Below are 23204 nucleotides of genomic sequence, written 5' to 3' on the forward strand. Positions count from 1 at the left end.
TAGGCAAGAAAAAATGATACATTTAAGACGAATTTCATAAAATGCAGCAAATACAAATTAGCGCCCAAGCCGATTGTGACGAAGATATTTCGTATATATTTTCCTACAATAAGCGAAGCATTCGTCTTTTGAGTAGTGTTCGCGTGTCGTATGAATAGATATCCTTGCAGGAATGTAAAATTAACCGTTAAACTAAATTTAGGTTAACATCATACATGCATGATATACATGCTGGGAATTTGACTGTACAAACATTTTCGATTTCAGAATTAAATATCTGGCCTATTTCGCATTTTTTGACACATGTTCTTCTTAACTTTTATTTTAATTTATATTGAAATATATCTATAATAAGTGTTTTACACATTTTATATAAATTCATAAACATTTGACAAAATCGTATAGACTCGCTTAAAAATCCAGACTCAAAAACACATTTGCATAGGACATTCCCAAATTAACACTTTCTCATGGATGCCCTTGGAATCCTCAGTTTTTATTGTTGATTTTCATTGTGTATAGGGATAACTCGTTTACTTTCTCATATTAATGTTAGTTTAAGCAAATAGCAATAATATCCTTAAATAAAGATAAGTTTTGAAAAGCATTATCATAAAACTCAATCTAATAACTTTATAAATTGCAGAGAAATTAGAGATACCGGTAAATGTGCACAATCTGTTTCAACTTACTATTCAGGGGAAGTAATTGACATAAAACTCGTATTGAAGATTTCTTACTCACTTCAGATCTAGCACAAACAAGAGATGTGTTTGTCAGAAACACACAAAATATGCCCCTATTGCGCCGCTTTGAAGCCATAAATTTGACGTTTGACCTTGAAGGATGACCTTGACCTTTCATCACTCAAAATGTGCAGCTCCATGAGACACACATGCATGCTAAATATGAAGGTGCTATCTTCAATATTCAAAAAGTTATGACCACACTTTAACGAAGGTTAAATTTTTGGTTAAAGTTTTGGGACACACATATACAATGACTGACACAATGACAGACAGACAGGCCAAAAACAATATGCCCCCCATCTTTCGATCCGGGGGCATAAAAATCACAAGAATAAAACATATCTTCATGTGTATACAATTTGGTAAATGTGTTAATTCAATGCACTACAATATTATGGCAAGAAGATAATTTACATAAACATAGTAAGACATTATCAACATCTTAATGCATTTGTTTATTTAAAGACACCATTAAAGTGTCCAATACATGTATATGCAATGTTAATAGAGTACGGTACATAGTATTTCTTTACACAAATACCGAACACAAAATATATTACAACACAAATACTCTTATGTTAAACAAATTTTACACCTAAATCAAAATTTTCTTTTAAAGACAATGTCTTTCAAAGACATTTATATAATAATTCTCAATATGTCTCCCTTTCACAACCGATTTAATACCACAACCCACCTCATAATCACTCCCCTAACAAGAAGTGACCATGCAAAGAAGTCACATCATTAACATTTTTCCAATATTTTTTTTTAATTTTACTTAACTGAGCAAGCAAGGTCTTCATAAAATTACAGCACAATACCTTCATCCAAACGTCTAAAGTTATCGAGCCGAAACAGTTTTTCTATTTTTAGCATCAGTTACTTTGACCAACTTGGCAAAAAAGCAGTCCCATCATAGGTCTGCATGAAAGCTACTTGCACATATAATTACAGCACAATACCTTCATCCCATCTTGTTATTGAGCCAAATTCATTTTCCTATTTTTTAATAACTGAGACAAATATCTGACAAAGCCCACATGCCATGCCAACATATGTATGCACGTAAACTACCTACATGCAAAATTTCAGAAAAATACTTACAACCCAACTTAATTAACCTTAATCCGAACTTAATTTTTGAGTGGAATCTTTTCCATCTTAAGCAATTGTGACCTTGACATCACCTGCCCTTTAATTACAATCCCTTGCTATATCCTCAGTAAACTACCTGCACATTTCCTCACATTATCTCCATCCTAACTGAAGTTATTCAATGAAAACTTTGTATATAAATTTAGCATCAGTGCCCTTGACCTTCACTCAACCTGGCCCAAAATGCAACCACATGTTAGGTCTGCAAATCCGTCAAGAGATAGGAGTTGGCGCTTGCAAACCTGCATTTACAAGGTACATTTATTGGAATAAATCCACTCAATTATAGGTTAAAATTATGGGCCTTGGTTAGAGGCCCAGTATGATGACCCTCTTATTTCCATGCTGCAGGTTTCTGAGACTTATCTCCCTTGGTGGCTGACCCAGGCTGTGGCTTTTCTCCCTTGACAACGGCCCCTGCCAGCTTCCTCTCCACCTTCTTGGCAGGGGCCAACTGAGCGACCTTGGGGTCACCGCTGGGGGTCAGCTGCTGGGACTTGTCAGGCTTTTTGGATTCCTGCTTTCCTCCCTCAGCCCCCTGCAGGACATCAATTAAGAAACATCTAATTAACAAAAATCATATTCCAAGCTCCAGTGCACAAATACACGACAAACAAAACATGGGCCATACAGCGCTCACCTGAGACCCAAAGAAACTAAACTACATATAATGAGAAGGTGGAGTTCAAGTAATATAAGTACTTTATGAAAAATAGATATCTAATTTCTAGGCACATTTTTATTTTTGATCTTGGCTGAGATATTTTTCAAACAAATATTCATTTTATAACCGAGGTTCATGAAGATTGGACAAAATAAGGACTTCTAGAGTTTTCGAGTTATGTGTTTACATTTGACCTAGTGACCTATTTTTTTTAGCATACATGTCACAATTTTAAACTCAGCCGAGATTTTATTACGACAAATGTTCTGAACAACTTTCATGAAGATATGCCACAACATGTGGCTAATATAGTGTCAACTAAATTTCACTACAGCAATACAAGGAAAACTGCCACGCCCCCTGGTGGCCATGTTTTTCAAAAGAGCAGACCAATTATTAAATTCTTCTAAGATTTAACAAGGGACAAAATTGTCACAAAACCAGGTTTTCATTGTGAAAAAAAATCTGATTAAGGGAGACAACTAAAACTGAACTTTTGAAATGAACAAACAAAATTAACCCCCTTTGTAAGTTTGTTTCAAACTAAATTTATTTGAAGTTGTGATGACCTTGACATTGGAGATATTGACGTGATTCTTTCGTGCGACACACCGTCCCATGATGGTGAACAAATGTGCCAAATAATTGTAAAATCTCACAATGAATGACATAGTTATGGCCCAGACAAGCTCATTTATTGCCAATTTTGACCTTTGAACTCAAAGTGTGACATTGACCTTGGAGATATCGACGTAATTATTTCGCGCGACACACCGTCCAATGATGGTGAACAAATGTGCCAAATGATTTTAAAATATGACAATGAACGACATAGTTATGGCCCGGACAAGCTTGTTCCGCCCGCCTGCCAGCCCGCCAGCCAGCCAGCCAGCCAGCCCGCACGCATTCGCCAATCTAATAACCAGTTTTTTCCTTCGGAAAACCTGGTTAAAAACTGTCCAAGCCAAGTTTCTTAAAGATTTATGAAGATTGGACTAAAAATGTGAATTGAAGAGTGTAAAGAAGATTTTACGATAGCCATATAAGGAAAACTGCCCAGATCCCTGGGGGCCATGTTTGTGGACGAACAATAACCAAAAATAAAATTGGCAAAGCTATGATTAGAAATACCGGTAATCTTTTGATCAAGTTTCATGAAGAATGGGCAATTAATGTGATTTCTATAGAGTTCAAAAGGTAGTAATATAGCCATATGAGGAAAAATTACCCACTCCCAGGCCGCCATGTTTTTTAAAAGGACCGGCACCATTTACCAACTCATTCAAGATATCATTACAATAAATGTTCTGACCAAGATTCATGAAGATTGAACTATAAATGTGACTTCTTGAAGTGTTAACTACATGTAGGTTTCACTATAGCCATATCAGGAAAACTAACCAGCCCCTGAGGACCATTTTTCAACAAACCGGGACCATTAAAAATTATAAATATAATTAGAACTAATAGTCAGACAAAGTTTAATGAAGATTTGACTATAAATGTTACATCTAGAGTGTTAACAAGACTTTGTTATAATTTTACCTAGTGACCTAATTTTTTATCTCACATGACCCAGTTTCAAACTAGTCCATGACATCATTGCGACAAATGTTCTGACCAAGTTTCATCAGGATTGGATGAAAACTGCGACCTCTATTGTCTAAACAAGGTTTTTCTATTATTTGACCTATCATGTGACCTAGTTTTTGACCTAGTGACATAGTTTTTGACCCCAGATGACCCAAATACAATCCCAACCCAGATTTTATCAAGATAAACGTTCTGACCAAAATTCATAAAGATTGGATGAAAACTTTGACCTCTACTGTCTACACAAACAAATTGTTGACGGATACACGCACGCACGCACATACGGACATCACAAGGTCACATAAGCTCACCGTGTCACTTTGTGGGGTGTGGTAATTTATTACATGTTTAAAAAAAATATTTGGGGGGGGGAGGTTGGGGGGGGGGAAGGTTCGGGGGGGGGGGGGAGGGGGGAGAAGGGATTCTGGGTAGGGGCGTGAGGTATTGTTTAGTTGGAATCCATTGTGGTATTTAGGTAAGTGTTGTTTTGTGAAAGTAATAATAAAATGTGATCACAAATATAGAAGTTATGGCAATTTAAGCAAAATGTTCAATTATATAAGTGTAAAAGGGGCTATAAGTATGTCAAAAAGCTTGATACAGTAATATGCTTTTGTTTATAAGTTGGGGTCATGTTGGTAAACAAGTATGCAAAATATAAAAGCAATATGTCAAAGGATAAAGGAAATATAATTTGGGGTAGTACGCAAGCTTTAACATAGAATTACCAATAATATGCATATTCTAAGTATAAAAGGGGCAATAATTCTGTCAAAATGCTTGATACAGTTGTCTGCTCTTGTTTATAGGTTGGGAACATGTTGGTTAACAAGTATGCAAAAATATGAAAGCAATATGTCAAGGAACATTGAAAATAGTTGGGGCAGTACGCAAACTTAAACATTTGCTGCATATTCTAAGTCGAAAAGGAGCCATAATTATGACAAAATGCTTGATAGACTTATCTGCTCTTGTTTATAGGTTGGGGTCATGTTGGTAAACAAGTATGCACAATATGAAAGCAATATGTCAAGGGACATTGAAAATTGTTGGGGTAGTATGCAAACTTTAACATTTGCTGCATATTCTAAGTGGAAAAGGGGCCATAATTATGACAAAATGCTTGATAGAGTTGTCTGCTATTGTTAATAGGTTGGGGTCATGTTGGTAAACAAGTATGAAAATATGAAAGCAATATGTCAAGGGACAAAGAAAATATTTGGGGTAGTACGAAAATTTAACATTTGCACGCTTACGCAGACGCTCACGCCGACGCTGGGGTGAGTAGGATAGCTCCACTATATATATTTCATATATAATAGTCGAGCTAAAAAAAACTGAACAAAACAGTTGCTTTTTAATCATGTGAAACATGTATTTTTTAAATTATTACGATGTGTCATTTTTACTCACCTTGCTAGGGTTAAAGTGCACATTTCTGCGCACCCCAATGGCCCTATGATGGTTTCCATGGTTACCATGCTGTCTCCCAGGTTTCCTAGCAACAGACTGGTTACCTAGCTGGGCCTGAGACAACAGTTTTATCAGCTCAGCCACCTGGGGGTTGCTAGGCAATGAAGTGTCAGGTAGTTGACCTTGACCTTTGACCTGGTTGAGTAACTTGGTAACCTCTTCAAGCTGGTCTGGGCTCAGTATTTTGCTGGTTTGGGCATCTGGAAAATAAAAACATAAATTTTAATCTCAACCACATAATTGGCACTAAAGAGACAAGAGTGCCCTAGGTTGGTTAGTTTAAGGCATCATAATCACATTGTAAAATTATTTTTGAAGTTCAGGCCACAATATATATGATGTTTGTTGAATGAGCCACATCTAATAATTGTATATTAAAATAAACGTATTTTTTATTAGGCCTGCTGAGTCAATTTTACATAAACACACACATGAGATTTTTCACAAAATATGTACATGTATTGTTATTCTGCACTTAAAACAAGCCTCTGATTTCATTGATAATTAATACTAGAGCTGTAACGATTACACTAGGTGACAAATATGATAGGTATCACGAATACAGGGTGGCAAATACGAATATTTATTCGCAAATATGAATTGCAATGAACAAAAGTAATACTGACAACTTGACATGACATTATATAGTATGAAACTATGAGTATATGTTAATTTGATTAATTGAGTATAATTGCATACTGAAAATATGAAATATAATACTTTGAAATAACAAAACACTGACTAGAACTGCTTAAACTTTGAACACAGTTTTGAAAACATGACTAGTACTTATAAAATCGTTGAGTAGAAAAACGAAGCAACTTGACATGACATTATATAGTATGAAACTATGAGTATTTGTCAATTTGAAATTCCATCTGCTAATCCTTTGTGTGTATGTTTGAGCATCAAATCACTTGTATTTACCTAAAAAAACATTAAACAACCATCGAAAGATTTTTCAATTCAATGTCGTAAATATTCAACCGGTGCCCGCCATTTTTGTTGATAATCTCACTGTGTAACATAGTGGGTGGGGTAAACATGATGAAAAACGCCAGAATGAGGAGAAGAACATTTTAATATAAGGGTTTATTGTATGAACCTCCATTTGTAAGGTAAGATAAGATGATTAAACTTTAAAACTCAAAACCATGTTGTTTGTATTCGTCAAATATTCGGTTCGGGAGGTGGCAAATATCGAAAACGATTCGTCCACAGCCGTATTCTAAGAATTCGAATGTATCGTTACAGCCCTAATTAATACAAATATTAGTTTTATTTCCCTCTAAATATAAAGTGACAAAATCTGTTGAACAACTGATAAATTTATTGTCGCCTAAGTGCTGACAACAACTATTAAGAAAGAGTAACTGTAATTACATGACCTTGGCATTATGTAACTTTAAACAAAGGGCAATAGCTCCTAAAATTAATAAATCCCAAAACCATGACACTAAATGCTGTAACTCTTTGAGATTATTATTCGGTTATAATTTTATGTAAATTGCAAACAAAATGAAGGAGTTGTGCACAGAAGCTGTTACGACTTTTGCACAGATTTTATATATATAAATTTCACAAAGGGCAATAACTCCATCACAAAACTTTGAAAATATACCCTGAAGCATTTGAAGATAATGATTGCAGATAATCATAATTGAAAAATTTGAAGAAAAAAAGATTGATTGCAAAATGTAAGACAAGTTGCACTCAGAGGCACTCATACCCTCATTACCCATATTGATGGCTGACCCCATCTCCACTAAAACTGACTGACCTTTGACCGCTGACCCCTGTTTGACCTCCTGCTTGGTTCGTAACTCCTGGATACGGTCCAGTTCCCTCTGAAGCTGGGCTGCCTGGGCGGTGTCATTCAAATCTAAGTTCTCTGTAATCATAGATCACTAGAACATCAAGGTCATCCTTTAAAGATGCTACATCACAGATGATTTGAGGTGAATATAAATGAGGCAAGAGAAAAATGTTTGCAATCACAGGAAGTCAATACTTATCAAATGCAGTCACTAACGTTTTATAGTATAATGATAATAAAAATAATATATTTTGGAACATTAAATTGCATTTCTTTTTAACTATCAACAAAATCTAAAAATTGTTATAATTTACATGCATATTTCAAATAACCAATCTTGTGTGTGTGTTTCCATACTTTGAGCATGACCATTTACTGTCAACACTTTGTCTAAGGCTATAATTTACTGTTAAGATTAATTTATGCCTTGTTTCTGCTCGGATCAAGGTTGTTCAATCACATGACCACCCTACCCTAGTAATTGTGTCTATTGGTAGGGTCAGAGGAAGCAGCTACATATAACATTTCAAATCCAGGGCTCCAAATAATCAAACATGGTGCTGGAAATGTTTATTTCTTCACCCAATAATACGGGTAGAAAACATCATACAAGTAATTAATGAAGATTTTTGTTTAAGTATCAAATAAAAGTACGTGTATTTTCTTTTGGTTTTAAAGTGAAATAATTTTATCAATAAAATGAGAAAAGTACACATTATCACGAGCATTGTCTCACTTTACTGAGAAAATTACTTCATTGTTATAACCCCACAGCAAATAAATACCATTTATTTATAAATGAACCTAACAGTCTAATAATACACATTTTTGCTTCTCTTCAAGTAAAACTTTCTTTTGTAAGCAGGGCAAACTTGATTTTTAAAAGAACATTTGTTCTGAAATTGTCCCTTCAGTATGACTTAACTTCAGTAAGATTTCTTCACAGAGATTTGTGAATAGCACCCTTTTTTAAATTGATACAAGCCTTGCCCTCGGAAAACAGGTTTAAATGCAAGGGTGTAATGTCTTCCCAGATTAGCCTGTGCAGTCTGCACACGCAAGTCAGGGACAACACCTTCAGCTTTCATGGAATATTAAGTTTTTTGTTTCTTTTACGAAAATTCAGGCAGAAAAAGTAGTCCCTGACTGCAGAACGCACATGCTAATCTGGGACAAACTTTTTATAATGCAAATGCATTAAACCTCATTTTCCAAGAGAAGGGCTCATATGCAAAACATGACATACCATTGTCCTGTGACAACACAGAGTCGGTATGCTGCGAAGTGTTTGCTTCATTTGGAGAACGGTTCAGCAACTAAAATCAAACAGCTGTATGGTCAAAAACGATCGCATGCTAGCTAGCTGTCAATCAGGTTTTAATAAAAATATCGGAAAAATATTAGGGACAGATACGTTTCTTGAAATCATATTTCAGTTTTTGTAATTTTAACAAACAGCTACTAAAACATGTGATTTATAAACCCCTGGATCAAAATTAAAAAACTTCACCTTAAGTTATTTGTCATAAATAAAATCACAACTGAACGTTTCTTCTGTGTGTCTTTGAACAACTGGGATAAAGAAATCATTATTTCAAAGCAATAATATTGTTTTCATTCGGTGTATTTAATAACAATTTTTCTTTCCAGTTATTATAATTTCTAAAAAGTACATACTATTTTTATATTCAATATTTTTTAGCCTTAAGAGACCATTGACATTTGAAAAAACTTAGTTGATTGTTTTATTTATACACATGCAGAGACTTACCAATCAAGGTTTGATTTTAAATTGAACTCTACAACACCATCAACTTTAAATAGTGATAATATTCAATAAAATAACCAACTAAAAAATAATAATCTTAAAATCAACTGATGAGGTTTATTTAGAAATTGGGGCCAGATAATTGAGCCACGTTCTGACAAAACTGAACTTTATATATATGCATGTTCATAAAATGTCATCCCAGATTAGCCTGTGAAGTCCGCACAGGCTAACAGAGAAAACACTTCCTGTCCAAACTGGGTTTTTGTTTAAAAGAATCTTCCTATAAACAAAACATCCCATAGAAGTGGAAAGTGTTGACCTTGATTAGCATCAGTGGACAGCACAGGCTAATCTGAGACGACATTTTACGCACATGTATTATGACCCTGTTTCCGAGGCTCAATTTTTGGTTAATGTCCTACCAGCTGTATGTAATGTTGGAGCTCATTCTGGTGAGACTCGTGCCTCTGGACTCGCTCGGACAGATCACTGTAGTCCTCGTTGAGTCTAGAAAACAAGAGGCATAATTAGCCGTATCCAACGGTCATCATCAATCATTCAAACAAACATGTTTTTGTGAAGAGGAATTTGCATTTCAACAAATATACTGACAAATGAACCAACAGCTTTTAAATATTAGGAAAACATCTGAAGAACAGGTGTTTTGTTATAATACAGTCAAAACAGTGCTCTAAATGGAAAATACTTTTATAATTACGTAAAGGGTCCTCTTCATATATTGGAAAAAAGCCATAATTAATTTTAAAATGCCATTGTTTCCAGAAATTAAAGTTTATATAATATATTAAAACAAACTCAATAACACTCAAGAAAATAGTTTTATTTAAACCTTAATTTCATTATATTTTTCAATAAAAAACTTCATCAAACAATAAACTGTACAAAAACTTAAACCAACATTACTCGATGTTCATATCTCCCCAATCACAACGAACATTCATATGTTAAATCTGAGACTTAATCTGGTACTTTAAACCAATTAAAAATTAACGCTCAAAAGCCACCACTTTTCTTATTCATTGCTCAATGTTTTTTGCTGAAGCTAGGTTAGAAACTCTGCAGTCTCACGGTGCGTTCCCCAGGTAAGCCTACCTGTATGACTGATGGGTCAGGTCGTCCACTGAATTGTTCTCACTGTCTCTGTGTTGCCTGGTGGGCGGGGAGAAACTCTGACCGCCCTGGAAGTAGCCTCTGGCCACACCCACTGAAACCCCTGAAAACAGCAATGTACGCTTGCTTGTATGTCAGGTTTGCAGCAGAGTTACATGTAGCAACATACATTTTTGCCGCAGTTGCTCATTCTTTCTTTTCAATACCTCTTGTACATTAGTACATATGATGAATGTGAACCTTGCTCACAAACCATGTTTCACCATATGGTTACAAATAAAGGCCCTTTTTATTTTGATATCCTTTGCATAGATGACTTATAAGTTTCCTCTAATAATCTTGGTGGCCTATGATAAATTTTAGGAGCCATTGGCTAATGGGCCTCTGCAAATGGCCAATTTCTCAATAATTCTTGGAAACAAACAATCCATTCATATTTAAAGAACAAGGGTATGCTAAAAAAATCATTAGTCACAATAAAGATTATTCAACAGTTAGTTTTATAACATGCAGTTCTACAAAATACCGATGTTGTGAGAATAAGCTTACAAATTCCCCTAACAAATCATGCAGCTGGTTAATGATATAATAAGTAAACTGTACATGACAAATACTTGTTTCTGTTCAAACAGATAGGGTACCTGAAATGATGGACTGATTATCCTCATTTGCATAAGCGTCGTCACACTGCTGAGGTGGACGTATTGGCACTGCTCTGTTAGATCCATCCCACAACATCCCAGGCATTGAAGCTGCAGTCTGATTGACTAAGTCGCTGTACACAGTGATGTCAGTTTGATTCAAATTTGAATGAGAAAGTTCAATCTGATTGGATGGTTTCATCCTTGGGGGTGGAGTTTCTGTCTGATTGACAGGAAATCTGGTGGATGAGATTGGCTGGAAGTTGAGACTAGCAGGAAGACTAGAATGTTGCTGAGAAAGGTCAAGCTCTCTCTGATTGGTTAATAGAGAGTTTGGTTGGGAGGCTGATCGTAATGAGTGTGATGGTTGGTTGAAGAGTCTTGCACCTTGCATTTGATTGGCTACTGAAGACTTCACTGGATGAAAGGCCTGGCCTGATTGGCTTTGGACTGCTGGGTGGTGTGCCATATGCTGGTGATAAAAACAAATGAGAAGTTAAGACACTGAGAAACAAAACAAACTTTAATGCTTCATATTCCCAATTGATGGCAGTATTTTGGGTGGAATTCACTTACAATAAATCCACTAGATTATGTTACAAAATTTAATTGATTTTTTCGGCGTAGCTGTTTAACGTCACTTTTGACCTTAGGTGACCTTTAGGTTGCATTCATAAAAATGCCCGCGGCTACCCACAAATGAATACACTTCATTTAGTCCATTGGCTGATTTGAGAATACCACCAGAACATTGGAAACATGGCCGCGTCTTTCTAACACTGTTTTACTGCGTGTTCAGCATGAAACAATTTTATCTCTTATGAAAAGGCATGATAGATAGAACAGTTTTACACTTAACTCTTCACATCAATACAATTTGTTGGTAGATTCTACACCTTTGTCAGTTTGCGGTGAGTGTGTGTGAATGTCAGAGTTTATATACAGGTCATAGCTGCATCTTCACGACTACCTTATGTGCTGACCGGAGTTCGCGGCCAGTAAAATAATCGTTATATAATAAAGACGCTATAGCATGAACTAGGTGAACTGGAATTTTCTTTAGACCAGAAAGATGTTAAATGAAGATATCCAGCGATACAATTATGGTATGGCAATAATAGATTCTTAATGTGTTTTCAACAATACCATGATAAATATTATTTTTAATTAATTTAACAAGAATTATTCCACCATATTGACTAATGTATTAAGCATGAGCGCGATGATTCTCGATACTGTTAATAATCGAATCAAATAGCAATTCCCGACAAACCACTAAAACAGGTTTGTTAGAAAAATGCGCCTATAAATATTTAAAATATGTACGAATACTTGTGTGTGGCCGGTTGACTCATATGTTTTAATTTCACTTCCATTATTCTTTTGGTTTTCTGTTTTGTATCTATAGGTTTATGACCAGCAATATGTAATAATGTAAAATAAGCCGCAAAAACTCCACGTAACATCCCGTACTGTGTGTGATGCAGCTAAGAACTGCACAGAAAAAGACATTCGCTATCCTTATCTCATTCATTGAACTCTTTACCTTTCATAAACTCCAACCACAATCAACGCCGTATATCTTTTTAAAAAAGATATTTCTTGTTTTAAATATAGCAATTTTTAAGATTCAGCTTAAAGTAAATGAATCCGAGTAGTTGTCTACCTGTATATTATGCAGATGAGTGGACAGCAGTGCAGCTATCTCAGGTGGTGATGGCAATCTAGGGGTGCTAGTGACAGAGCCCCCACCATGCATCTCAGCTTGACTGTTGATGCTAGATATCCACTCAGGGGTCTTTGTGAAACTGAACAAAAAATTACAGGAATGTAAGATCTAATGTGGGGTGATGGGCATGAATTTATGTTCATGTACTAACATAATTTTCATATTACTCTACAATGTTGTTGAACTATTATCAGTTACATGGCTTCTTGTTGACTCTAAATGGTGTGATTCACGGCCATTAAATTACCATTTGCAAACAGTGCAGTATTTAATTAATATCCAATCATTTATAAAACAGAATTTATTGTATTGCTATTTGATATACATTGCTGCTAACCATTTATAAATGTATACCAAGCAAGTTTGAATACATTGAGAACTGAAGTGTTTACAAATTGTCTTCATGCCTTTCATGAGGTCATTTGTCTTTCACAATACACTTCAACACCGTTATTTCGAACACCGATAATCCGAAGTCACCTTAATTTCGAAGTATTATTCGGGTCCCGATTTTGGTTCTTCTTTGTTTTATGTAAAATTTCATTGTTAATCCGAACTTCGTTAAACCGAAGAAATCGTTATTTCGAAGTGATTCAGTCGGTCCCAACACTATAATTCGCACCTTATTATCAATCTTTAATCCGAAGTCAAAACTGCAAAATACTGAGCGTATTTTCACACCTTGTCGTGGCGCGTCAAAAGCCAATAATTACACCTTTGTCGTCTGTGCGAAAGCTGGTGTTCAGAGAGACATCGCGTATAAGTTAAAAAAAGTTAATTCAATTCCGAAAATGTATTCATACGTTAGTATGTCTGATAATTTATGCTATTCGTAATATTTTATATGTTCTGTAATTATACAAAAATAAAAACAACAAAAAGAATATTTTTATTCCTCCGTTTGTTACAAGTGAAAATCTATTGCTATATGACTAGTTTACGCTTTTAAGTAAGCGTGTAACCGAACCATGCGACTTCCACTTTTACAGAATCAAAGAAGTCTTCTGTCAAATGTTTATTTCGAATTATCGTTAATCCGAAGTTTTTTTTAACGGTCCCGACGACTTCGAAATAACGGTGTTGAAGTGTACATGTCTTTTAAAGATTGAGAAAAAATAAACTTAAGAGGAGCATGATCATACTTTATCTGATATAAAAGATTTAAGTAGAAACAACACTATTACGCTAAACAAACATGTAGATAAGTGCTAGGTTAGCTAAAGATATGATAGGTCAAGATTAATCCTCTCAGCAACTTTTCAAATGCATTTGCATAAAGAAATGAAGGAAATTCTCCAGTATGGTTAAATGGCAAATACCTGTTTAGATAATCTTGAAATTGTTTCAAATGTGACAGTGCAGCCGTTTCGATGTTTGCATCATCCCTATCCTTCTCTGTTGAGTGGGAAACATAACTTTCCCTGCCAGGACTCAGTATGGAACCATGGTCCTGATTGGTTGATTTCCCCAGCACAGGACTGAGGTGAATGGCTGATGACATGGTAGGAGACATCTGATTGGTCAGACTGTGTGCATGGCTTTGATTGGTATGCTGCTGCCTTGGGGGAGTGTGTGGCTCCTTTTGATTGGTTGAATGGTGAGATTCTGATGCCTGATTGGCTGGCTGTGGTCTAGGAGTGAGAAGGGAGAAGTTCACAGCTGGGATGCTTGTAGAGGTGGTCAAAATAGATGAATTTGTGTCATCTGCATCATCTGTACGGCTCTGTGTGGTCTGGTGGGATTTAAATAAAACAAGTGACACAATTGTCACAAAACCAGGTTTTCAATAAAAAAAATTCTGATAAAGGGAGACCACTGCAACTCAAAATGTGTATTGCTACTAAAAAGTCTAATAAAGGGAGACAACTGCAAGTCAAAATGTGCATTGCTACTGACTGTTCATCACAATTATCCCCCTTGTTTCAAAATCAATCTGTTTTTCGACCCCGTGACCTTGTTTCTGACCCAGCATGACCCATTTTCGAACTTGACCTAGATATTGTCTAGATACAACTTCTGACCAAGTTTCATAAAGATCGGATGAAAACTATTTGAATTAGAGAGTGGACAACATGCTCAATGTTTAAAACGCACTAAGTGACCCCGTGACCTAGTTTTTAACCCGGCATAACCCATATTCGAACTTGACCTAGATATTGTCTAGATACAACTTCTGACCAAGTTTCGTAAAGATCGGATGAAACTAATTGAATTAGAGAGCGGACAACATGCTTAATGTTAAAAACGCACTTAGTGACCCCCTGACCTAGTTTTTAACCCGGCATGACCCATATTCCAACTTGACCTAGATATTGTCTAGATACAACTTCTGACCAAGTTTCGTAAAGATCGGATGAAAACTGTTTGAATTAGAGAGTGGACAAGCTTGTTCCGCACCCCCATCCCGCCTGCATTCGCCAATCTAATAACCAGTTTTTTCCTTCAGAAAATCTGGTTAACAAAAACTGTCTCCATATGATGACATATGCCCCCGTTAAATGCTTTGATAGAAATTATGAGCATTTTTTGAAACCTAAACTCATTTTTCGAAACCTAAACCCGGACCCTAAGTTCAAGGTCAAGGTCAAAATTTGTGTGTGTATGGAAAGTCCATATACACATGCATACCAAATATGAATGTTACATCTGAAGCGACATAGAAGTTATGAGCATTTTTCGAAACCTAAACGCAAAAGTGTGACGGACAGACAGACAGACAGACAGACAGTGCAATCACTATATGCCCTCCTTCAGAGGCATAAAAATAAAGCAAACATACCAACAAACAATTATTTTTTTCAGCATTTCTGAATAATATCAGATTTCAGTATAAGACTCAAATGCCCCCCTCCCTCCATCCAAGTGTTTGGCATGAAGTAGAGATTGAAAGTACAAAACATTTTGGACCAAAGAATATTCAAGGGTAGAGCTATGCAAGGTTTGACTTATTGGTCACAGAAGAATACCTTATACTAAATGCAGAGTAAGACATGATGTGACGTAGATCTACTTCACCCGAGCGTTATACATGAAAGATGGTAAGCATAATTCCTTTTATTACTTTATTGTATTAATTTTCTTGGCATATGACATAATACAATTATGTTTTTAATTTCAGGAAAAAAAATGACTATAACTGTTTATCCCTTTGAGTGCTGGAACCGGATTTTGAAGGCCTTTGCAGCTTGGATCCAGATGAGACGCCACAGAACGTGGCGTCTCATCAGGATCCAAACTGTTTGCTATTCTGATAGTAATCTTTGAAAAAAAATCGAAGAAAATGCTTATTTTAGAAATTCAGCAGACAACATTTTAGCAGAAGAGAAATTTCCCAGCATGCAAAGGGTTAAGATTTAAAAAAAAATATGATAAGATTCAGTTGAAAGCCAAAAACAGCCAGATGATGTTTGATAAGGCTGGCTTGAAGGCATTGAGACTGCAAATACTCAGACTAAATATACAATGGTATTATGACACAGTGAGACAAGGGACAAAATTGTCACAAAACCAGGTTTTCATTGTGAAAAAAAATCTGATAAAGGGAGAAAACTCAAACTGAACTTTTGAAATGAACAAACAAAATTAACCCCCTTTGTAAGTTTTTTTTTTTTTTAAATCTATTTTTTGTCGTGGGGACCTTGACATTGGAGATGTTGACGTGATTCTTTCGTGCGACACACCGTCCCATGATGGTGAACAAATGTGCCAAATGATTTTAAAATCTCACAATGAATGCCATAGTTATGGCCAGGACAAGCTCATTTATGGCCATTTTTTACCTTTGAACTCAAAGTGTGACCTTGACCTTGGAGATATCGACGTAACTATTTCGCGCAACACACCGTCCAATGATGGTGAACAAATGTGCCAAATGATTTTAAAATCTGACAATGAACGATATAGTTATGGCCCGGACAAGCTTGTTCCGCCCGCCCGCCAGCCCGCCCGCATTCGCCAATCTAATAACCATTTTTTTCCTTCGGAAAACCTGGTTAAAAACAATTGTCCGTTATTTAACAGAAAATAAGACAGGGTGACCTTTAAATGAACTTGAATGATTGTAAAATTTTGACAACGAAACTGAAATTACGAACTATTGACAAGGTACTTAGTGTATATGGTTTATGGACTCTGCATAATTTGAGTTCAAGACATGGATTGCTTTTTTTGGCTTATTTTATAGCGATTATTCAGTCATATTTTAAATGGCAAAAAAGTATCTTTCCTTCCCAAAAGCAGTTCTTTAATTCCTCAAATAATGGTTTGACTTTCAGATGTTAGGAAAAAGAGCTGTTAAGTGTAGACACGAAACATGTAAATGTTATCAATCAAATGTTAATGCATTTTTCCTATTAAAAGTAAAGAGATGCTGAAATTTCCAATTGAACATGTACAAATCATATCTCAAATTGGTGAGAAAAGCCCTGATATGGGCACTGGAAGAAATATTATTTAAGAAACGTCTTCAACAGATTGCATACCCTCCTCTGAGGTGTAGCTGACAGTAGGGACAGGGCCTCATTCCACTGGCTCTGCATCGCATACTGAAGTTTGGTCAAAATCTCCAGTCTAAAATAACACATCATGGATTATTACACTAAACATATGTTTTGTATGCCATTTTAATACGAGAAAAATGTAGTCATTGAATATTCAAAGCAGAATGATTTTTAACTGATATCATTTAAGATATAGAACATACTATTACTATATGTGGCCACAATATATCATATAATTATTGCCATATCATTAGGTTGATAATAGACACATATAGATAAAAGTGCTGCATTGTATTTCTATGATATCAACCAAACTGTGAACTAACCTGGTAGATTCTAACCTCTGTTTCGACCGCTTAAGTTCTGAATTTTCATTTCTGTATTCCATCAACCTGTATAACAAAAGAGAATCTATTACATGATGCCTTTTTTTTCAAAATTAAACACACACAAAGCTTTACTGTTATAGGTGCAAACCCTTATTTTATTTCAGTAAAAAACAAGATATGTGTCCAAAGGGCACATATGCCCTCTTTAGAATTTTTCTCAAAACTCCACTTAAGAAAATAAATATAAGTCCAAGCCCATAACTTTTATCAACAAGAGATGTGTTTGTCAGAAACACAATGCCCCCTAATGCGCCGCTTTTTTTTTTTACCTTTGACCTTGAAGGATGACCTTGACCTTTCACCACTCAAAATGTGCGGCTCCATGGGATACACATGCATGCCAAATATCAAGTTGCTATGTTCAATATTTCAAAAGTTATTGCAAAACTTTACTGTAAGGTTAAAGTTTTGGGACAGAATGACGCAATGACAGACAGAAAGAAAGACAGGCCAAAAACAATATACCCCCGATCATTCGATCCGGGAGCAGAAAAATAAAAGGACCGGAACACAACTTAAACTTGATCTGTAAGACAAGTAGATAGACTCACACATCAAAATCAAGTAAACATCTTCAAGCGTTTAGGTAAAAAGTGCAGAAAACTGTTTTAAAAAACAAATCTCATTCCAAGGCCAATAACTTTGTCCAATATTAATGGACAGGAACGAAACTCATGCTTGATCTGTCAGTTTTGTAGACCGACTCACACACTAAAACTCAAGTAATATTTGCAAGTGTTCAAAATGTCAAAGTCCAAGGCCCATAACTTTGCCAAAAATGAACGGACCAAAACGAGACACAAACTCAATTTGTTATTCATGCAGGTAGACTCACATACCAAAAATCATGTAAATATCTCATAGCGTTAAGGAAAGAAATCTGGAAACAGAATGATGAGTCATATGCTTTTAATCTAATTCTCACCCATCAATCTAGTTTCAAACTCAAAGAACTGCCACAACCACCTTGTTTAAAGTCCCTGTAACTGCTATAGCCACCTAGTTTAAAGGTCCTGTAACTGCAATAGCCACCTAGTTTCAAGTTCATGTAACTGCAACATCCACTTAGTTTCAAGTTCATGTAACTGCCACACCCCTTTCTTTCAAGAACCTTGAACAGCAACACCCACCTAGCTTCAAGTTCCTTGTCAACCACACCCACCAAGTTTCAATTTCCTAAAACACCCACCTGGTTTCGAAAATGCAACAACCACCTGGTTTCAAGTTCCTGAAATGCAACACCCATCTGATTTCAAGTTCCTAAAATGCAACACCCATCTGGTTTCAAGTTCCTGAAATGCAACACCCATCTGATTTCAAGTTCCTAAAATGCAACACCCATCTGATTTCAAGTTCCTAAAATGCAACACCCATCTGATTTCAAGTTCCTAAAATGCAACACCCATCTGGTTTCAAGTTCCTAAAATGCAACACCCATCTGATTTCAAGTTCCTAAAATGCAACACCCATCTGATTTCAAGTTCCTAAAATGCAACACCCATCTGATTTCAAGTTCCTGATATGCAACACCCACCTCCTTTAAAGTCTCTAAAACGCAACACCCACCTGGTTTCAAGTTTCTGAAATGCAACAACCACCTGGTTTCAAGTTTCTTATATGCAACACCCACCTGGTTGCAAGTTCCTAAAATGCAACACCCACTTGGTTTCAATGTCCACCTACTTTAGAAAGACTCACCTAGTTTCCATTTCCTGAAACTGCTTTCTAAACTCATCCTCCTTCCTGGCAACCTCCTCCTTGAATACCGCTAGCTGCCTCTCCATTTCTGTCCCATTGCGCCTACTAAGGTCCAGGATCTGCTGCCGATGTTTTTCTCGAGTCTCGTCTAAAACTACCTCGTGACGTGCTTGTACATCAGCTATCTGCTCAGCGATCTAATTATTTGAAGCAATTGGATTTGGTTACACATGATTGAATTACTAAAATTTGCAAGTACTAAATGTATCAGCGTAACTTTTGAAGACATTGTTCTCCTGGCAAATTGCTTTTTGATTAATAGGTTTACAGTTTACAGAAAAAGAATTTCAATTTCAATCAAATAATAAAAAGATTGTCCGTTTTCATGACAGAAAAAAAAAAAATTTCTTTTATAGATGTTTTAAACTGATATGTTGTTAGACAAATTTCAAAGGGCAATAACTCTTACCACATCATATTCCTGATATAAAATCTTTACTTGGTTATTACCAATCCTGTTCCATTTTGTAAAACATCAGCCAGTTGTTCAACACAACTAGCCCGGCCCAGGTTCTTAAGGTGAACATATTCAGAGGGCCATTACTCTTGACAGTGCCCACATTCTGACAATATGCAGGACTAGACTTTGAAATCAAAATCCAACAAGGGGTTACACAGATTAAGTGCACACAAACCCAGTGGTAACATAATTGTATAAAAATTATCCAAACAGATATCTTCTTAAGGCACAAATATCAATATGTCTCTATCCCGACTATGTGAGAGGACAGACATAGATTTAAGGCACAAATATCAATATGTATCTATCCCGACTATGTGAGAGGACAGACATAGATGAGCCTTCTCCTGGGAAAACTAGTTGCAATAATCCAACTTTAAGATATTGACCCTCCAGGTCGCTGGGTATTGCAACTGGTAACAGTTGTGGATATGGTGTCCGCCTAGAGACCGAGAGGTCAAGGGTGCAATCCCCACTGTTGGAGCATTCTTTAGATCTCCGCCATAGACATCAAGTACTGGTCCTACTCTCAGGAAACAGACTCAAGTGCGTTGCAAATAAACCTTAAAGGCTTTTTATGCAATCAAGCTAAAATTAATAGTTTTAAACTAAACAGCATTTTTCATGGAAAGTCTGCCCCTCTGGAATCTAGACCGCACTTTAAAAGGTAAAATGAGCAACATAAACTAAATTTTCTGGCATAAGTTACCACAAACAGATCATAAATATACCCCTAATGCGCAAATCAAAACATTTTACTTTATACCGTGTGCTCGTAGAATAGTGAAAATAATCCAAGTTTCAAACATATCAACGATTATGTTCACGAACATGTGTTAAGTTTTTGCAATTGAAATTGCAATTGAGTATTGCAAATTTGAAAATATGCAAATTTATTCATCAACTTACTCCGGAAACCTCTGTAAGATAGATTGAATCATCAATTCAAAACTTCGGCTTTCGGTTTGATTATGTTTTTTTTTCAACTTTTAGTTTTAGCATTTATGCACAAACAAATGCATATCAATGTCCATGGTAAAAGGTATTGTGTTTGTAACGATGATTTAGGTTGATTGAATTTGATTTGATAGACAAACTTGAGACTTAATTTTTGACATGGAATAAGGTTTTATCAGGAAGAACTTTGAGCTGTAAGTATGTACTAATAAAACTTCAAAGCATTCAATGTGCGTAAAGTGTCGTCCCAGATTAGCCAGTGCAGTCCGCACAGGCTAATCTGGGACGACACTTTACGCACATGTATTACAGCTACCTGTTTCTCCATGGTGGAGTGCAGGTCTGCCTCCAGGACTCGCTGGGCATTCTCAAACTTGGCCTCCATGATGCTCATCTCTACCTTCACACTCTCCTGAAACAGGACACAGGAATAACACATGAACAACAACAACAATAAATAGAGTAGAATAACAGAGGATATAACAAATCATAGCCTGGACTTGGTTAGAAAAAATACTGATGCCTGAAATAAATATCTTCCATATTTCATGTAAACCTTTAGAAACCCTTTTGTTAACTACAATAACCAGTATCCCCTGCTATCCCCCAAACATCATACCCTAATTACCCCCTCCCCCATTTAGCTTATTTACCTTTTCTTTTATACCTAATGATAAAATATGACATTTTTGCAGTGAAATAACAGCAGTGAAAAGAACAAATTGTGATTTTCATCGATGAAAAGAACAAATTTTCGGAACTCCTTTTTCTATTTTTAGATTATCATAAATAATTTTATATTATATTTTCTATGATCGCGAGTGAATTAAAATTGACATTCCACCAAATCCAACACATTTTCTTTTTTCTTTTATGCTTTTTCCCCGTTTATTTACATTGTAAAAGAGTTTACTGGAGAATTTTGCTTGTATAATGACGTCAATTCGTCACACGTCATTTTGTGTTTTTAAATGTATTGAGGCACGCCACGGGAGAAACTCTGAGAAAGGGTAAGTTTTTAGCAAAAGGGGAACAGCTGTTAATTATTTTCTTAAATAAGGAGCATACAAGAAACAGAAAATGTGTTCATGTCATTGTAAGATCGTTTGTTATTTCACTTGTGATCATAGAAAAATAACATTTTTACTCGTGGCTGTGCCACTCGTGAAAATATATTTTCTATTGTTACTCGTGAAATAACAAACGAGCTTACACTGACATTAACAAATATCCTCTATGTCTTTCCCCCAACATTGTCTCTGATTGTAGCATCCAGTCCTGTCTCCATCTTCTTTAGTCTGATGGCGGGCTCTTATATCCCTAGTAATGTTTCAAACCAAACATTCCAATAACCTCCCCTAACCTACACTATCAGCTACTTCCCCTTACCTACTCCCAGCATCCAGTCCCATCACAGACTTACTGAAAGCTCCAAAACAGTGTCAGACATTTGGTCTAATTACCTGTAAAACTAGTTACTTCCCCTACCACACATCTCTAGTTATTCCCCCTACCTTCTCCCTGAGTGCAGCATCCAGTTCCAACTCCATCTTTTTCAGCCTGTTAGTGGTCTCCTGATACTGGTCCATGATCTCCTCTGCCAACTTTACCTGCTCTTCATTCTTGGCCTGAAAGTAAAGATTGTATCGTTTGATCCCATTATATTTCAATTTTTATTTTTATGAAAGCATTTGGTTTTAAGACACCCTCAAGTCTGTTAAATTGGGTGAACCAGTGCTGGGTGTATTTCAAAACAACTTGAGAATGGTCAACAAGAAGGTGTTAAACTAGAGCCTGTAATAATAGTGACATCTACCCTTCATCTTGAATATGTCATTATTAAGCAGGTTGTAAAAATTATAGTAGAGAATCTCAGAGTCAAAAATAGAGCATTACTTTAATTAATTTTTGCTATACATGGGTAGATACATTTTTTTAAATAAAATACAGCTTGTTATTGTAGTGACAAATATCGTAATCAAGTTGTAACAATCACATTGCATTAGTACGAAATTGATAAAAGAGCACCGCCTTGCGGTTGCAGACCGCTCATCTATTTTCTTTTTAAAGGTGAAGGGACTCTCATTTTCAATCACAAAGGAGGTAGGGGCGGAGTCAAGAGGGGTGTATAGTGTGGGGGTGGAATTTATTACATTATCTTCCAAAAATGCGAAAAAAAAACGCAAAAAAGAAAAAAAAATCGGGGGGGGGGGGGGGGGGGGGGGGGGGGGTGGATTTATGGGTTAACCGTTTCAAAAAAAAAAAAATTTGCGGGGTGGGGTGGGGGAGGGGGGGGGTGGGGGGTAAAGTGTGAGGGTGTGGTGGTTATTTGTGAGATGATCTTAAAAAAAAAAAAAAAAAAAAAATTAGGGGGGGGGGGGGATTCGGGTGGGGGGAGGGGGGGGGGTGGGGGGGT

General features: G+C 36.1%; 2 protein-coding genes across 3 annotated transcripts in view; one reads left to right on the forward strand and one right to left on the reverse strand.

Annotated features, from left to right (window-relative positions):
* LOC127833219 (uncharacterized) overlaps positions 1-23204 on the reverse strand; it is a 1273891-nt gene that overhangs the window by 1005979 nt on the left and 244708 nt on the right. Inside the window, exons 26-27 of one of the 2 annotated variants that reach the window (XM_052358376.1) lie at positions 5578-5681; positions 1984-2445 (exon numbers count right to left, since the gene is read on the reverse strand). The exons of the other annotated variant lie outside the window; for it this stretch is intronic. Coding sequence (XP_052214336.1) covers positions 2242-2445; positions 5578-5681 — 308 coding nt within the window. The 3' untranslated portion in view covers positions 1984-2241. The remainder of the gene's footprint in view (positions 1-1983; positions 2446-5577; positions 5682-23204) is intronic. 2 annotated transcript variants of the gene reach the window in all.
* LOC127833222 (uncharacterized) overlaps positions 1-23204 on the forward strand; it is a 491760-nt gene that overhangs the window by 278956 nt on the left and 189600 nt on the right. The window lies entirely within an intron of this gene.

The sequence above is a fragment of the Dreissena polymorpha genome, chromosome 6 (genome assembly GCF_020536995.1).
Source record: "Dreissena polymorpha isolate Duluth1 chromosome 6, UMN_Dpol_1.0, whole genome shotgun sequence".
Classification (NCBI taxonomy): domain Eukaryota; kingdom Metazoa; phylum Mollusca; class Bivalvia; order Myida; family Dreissenidae; genus Dreissena; species Dreissena polymorpha.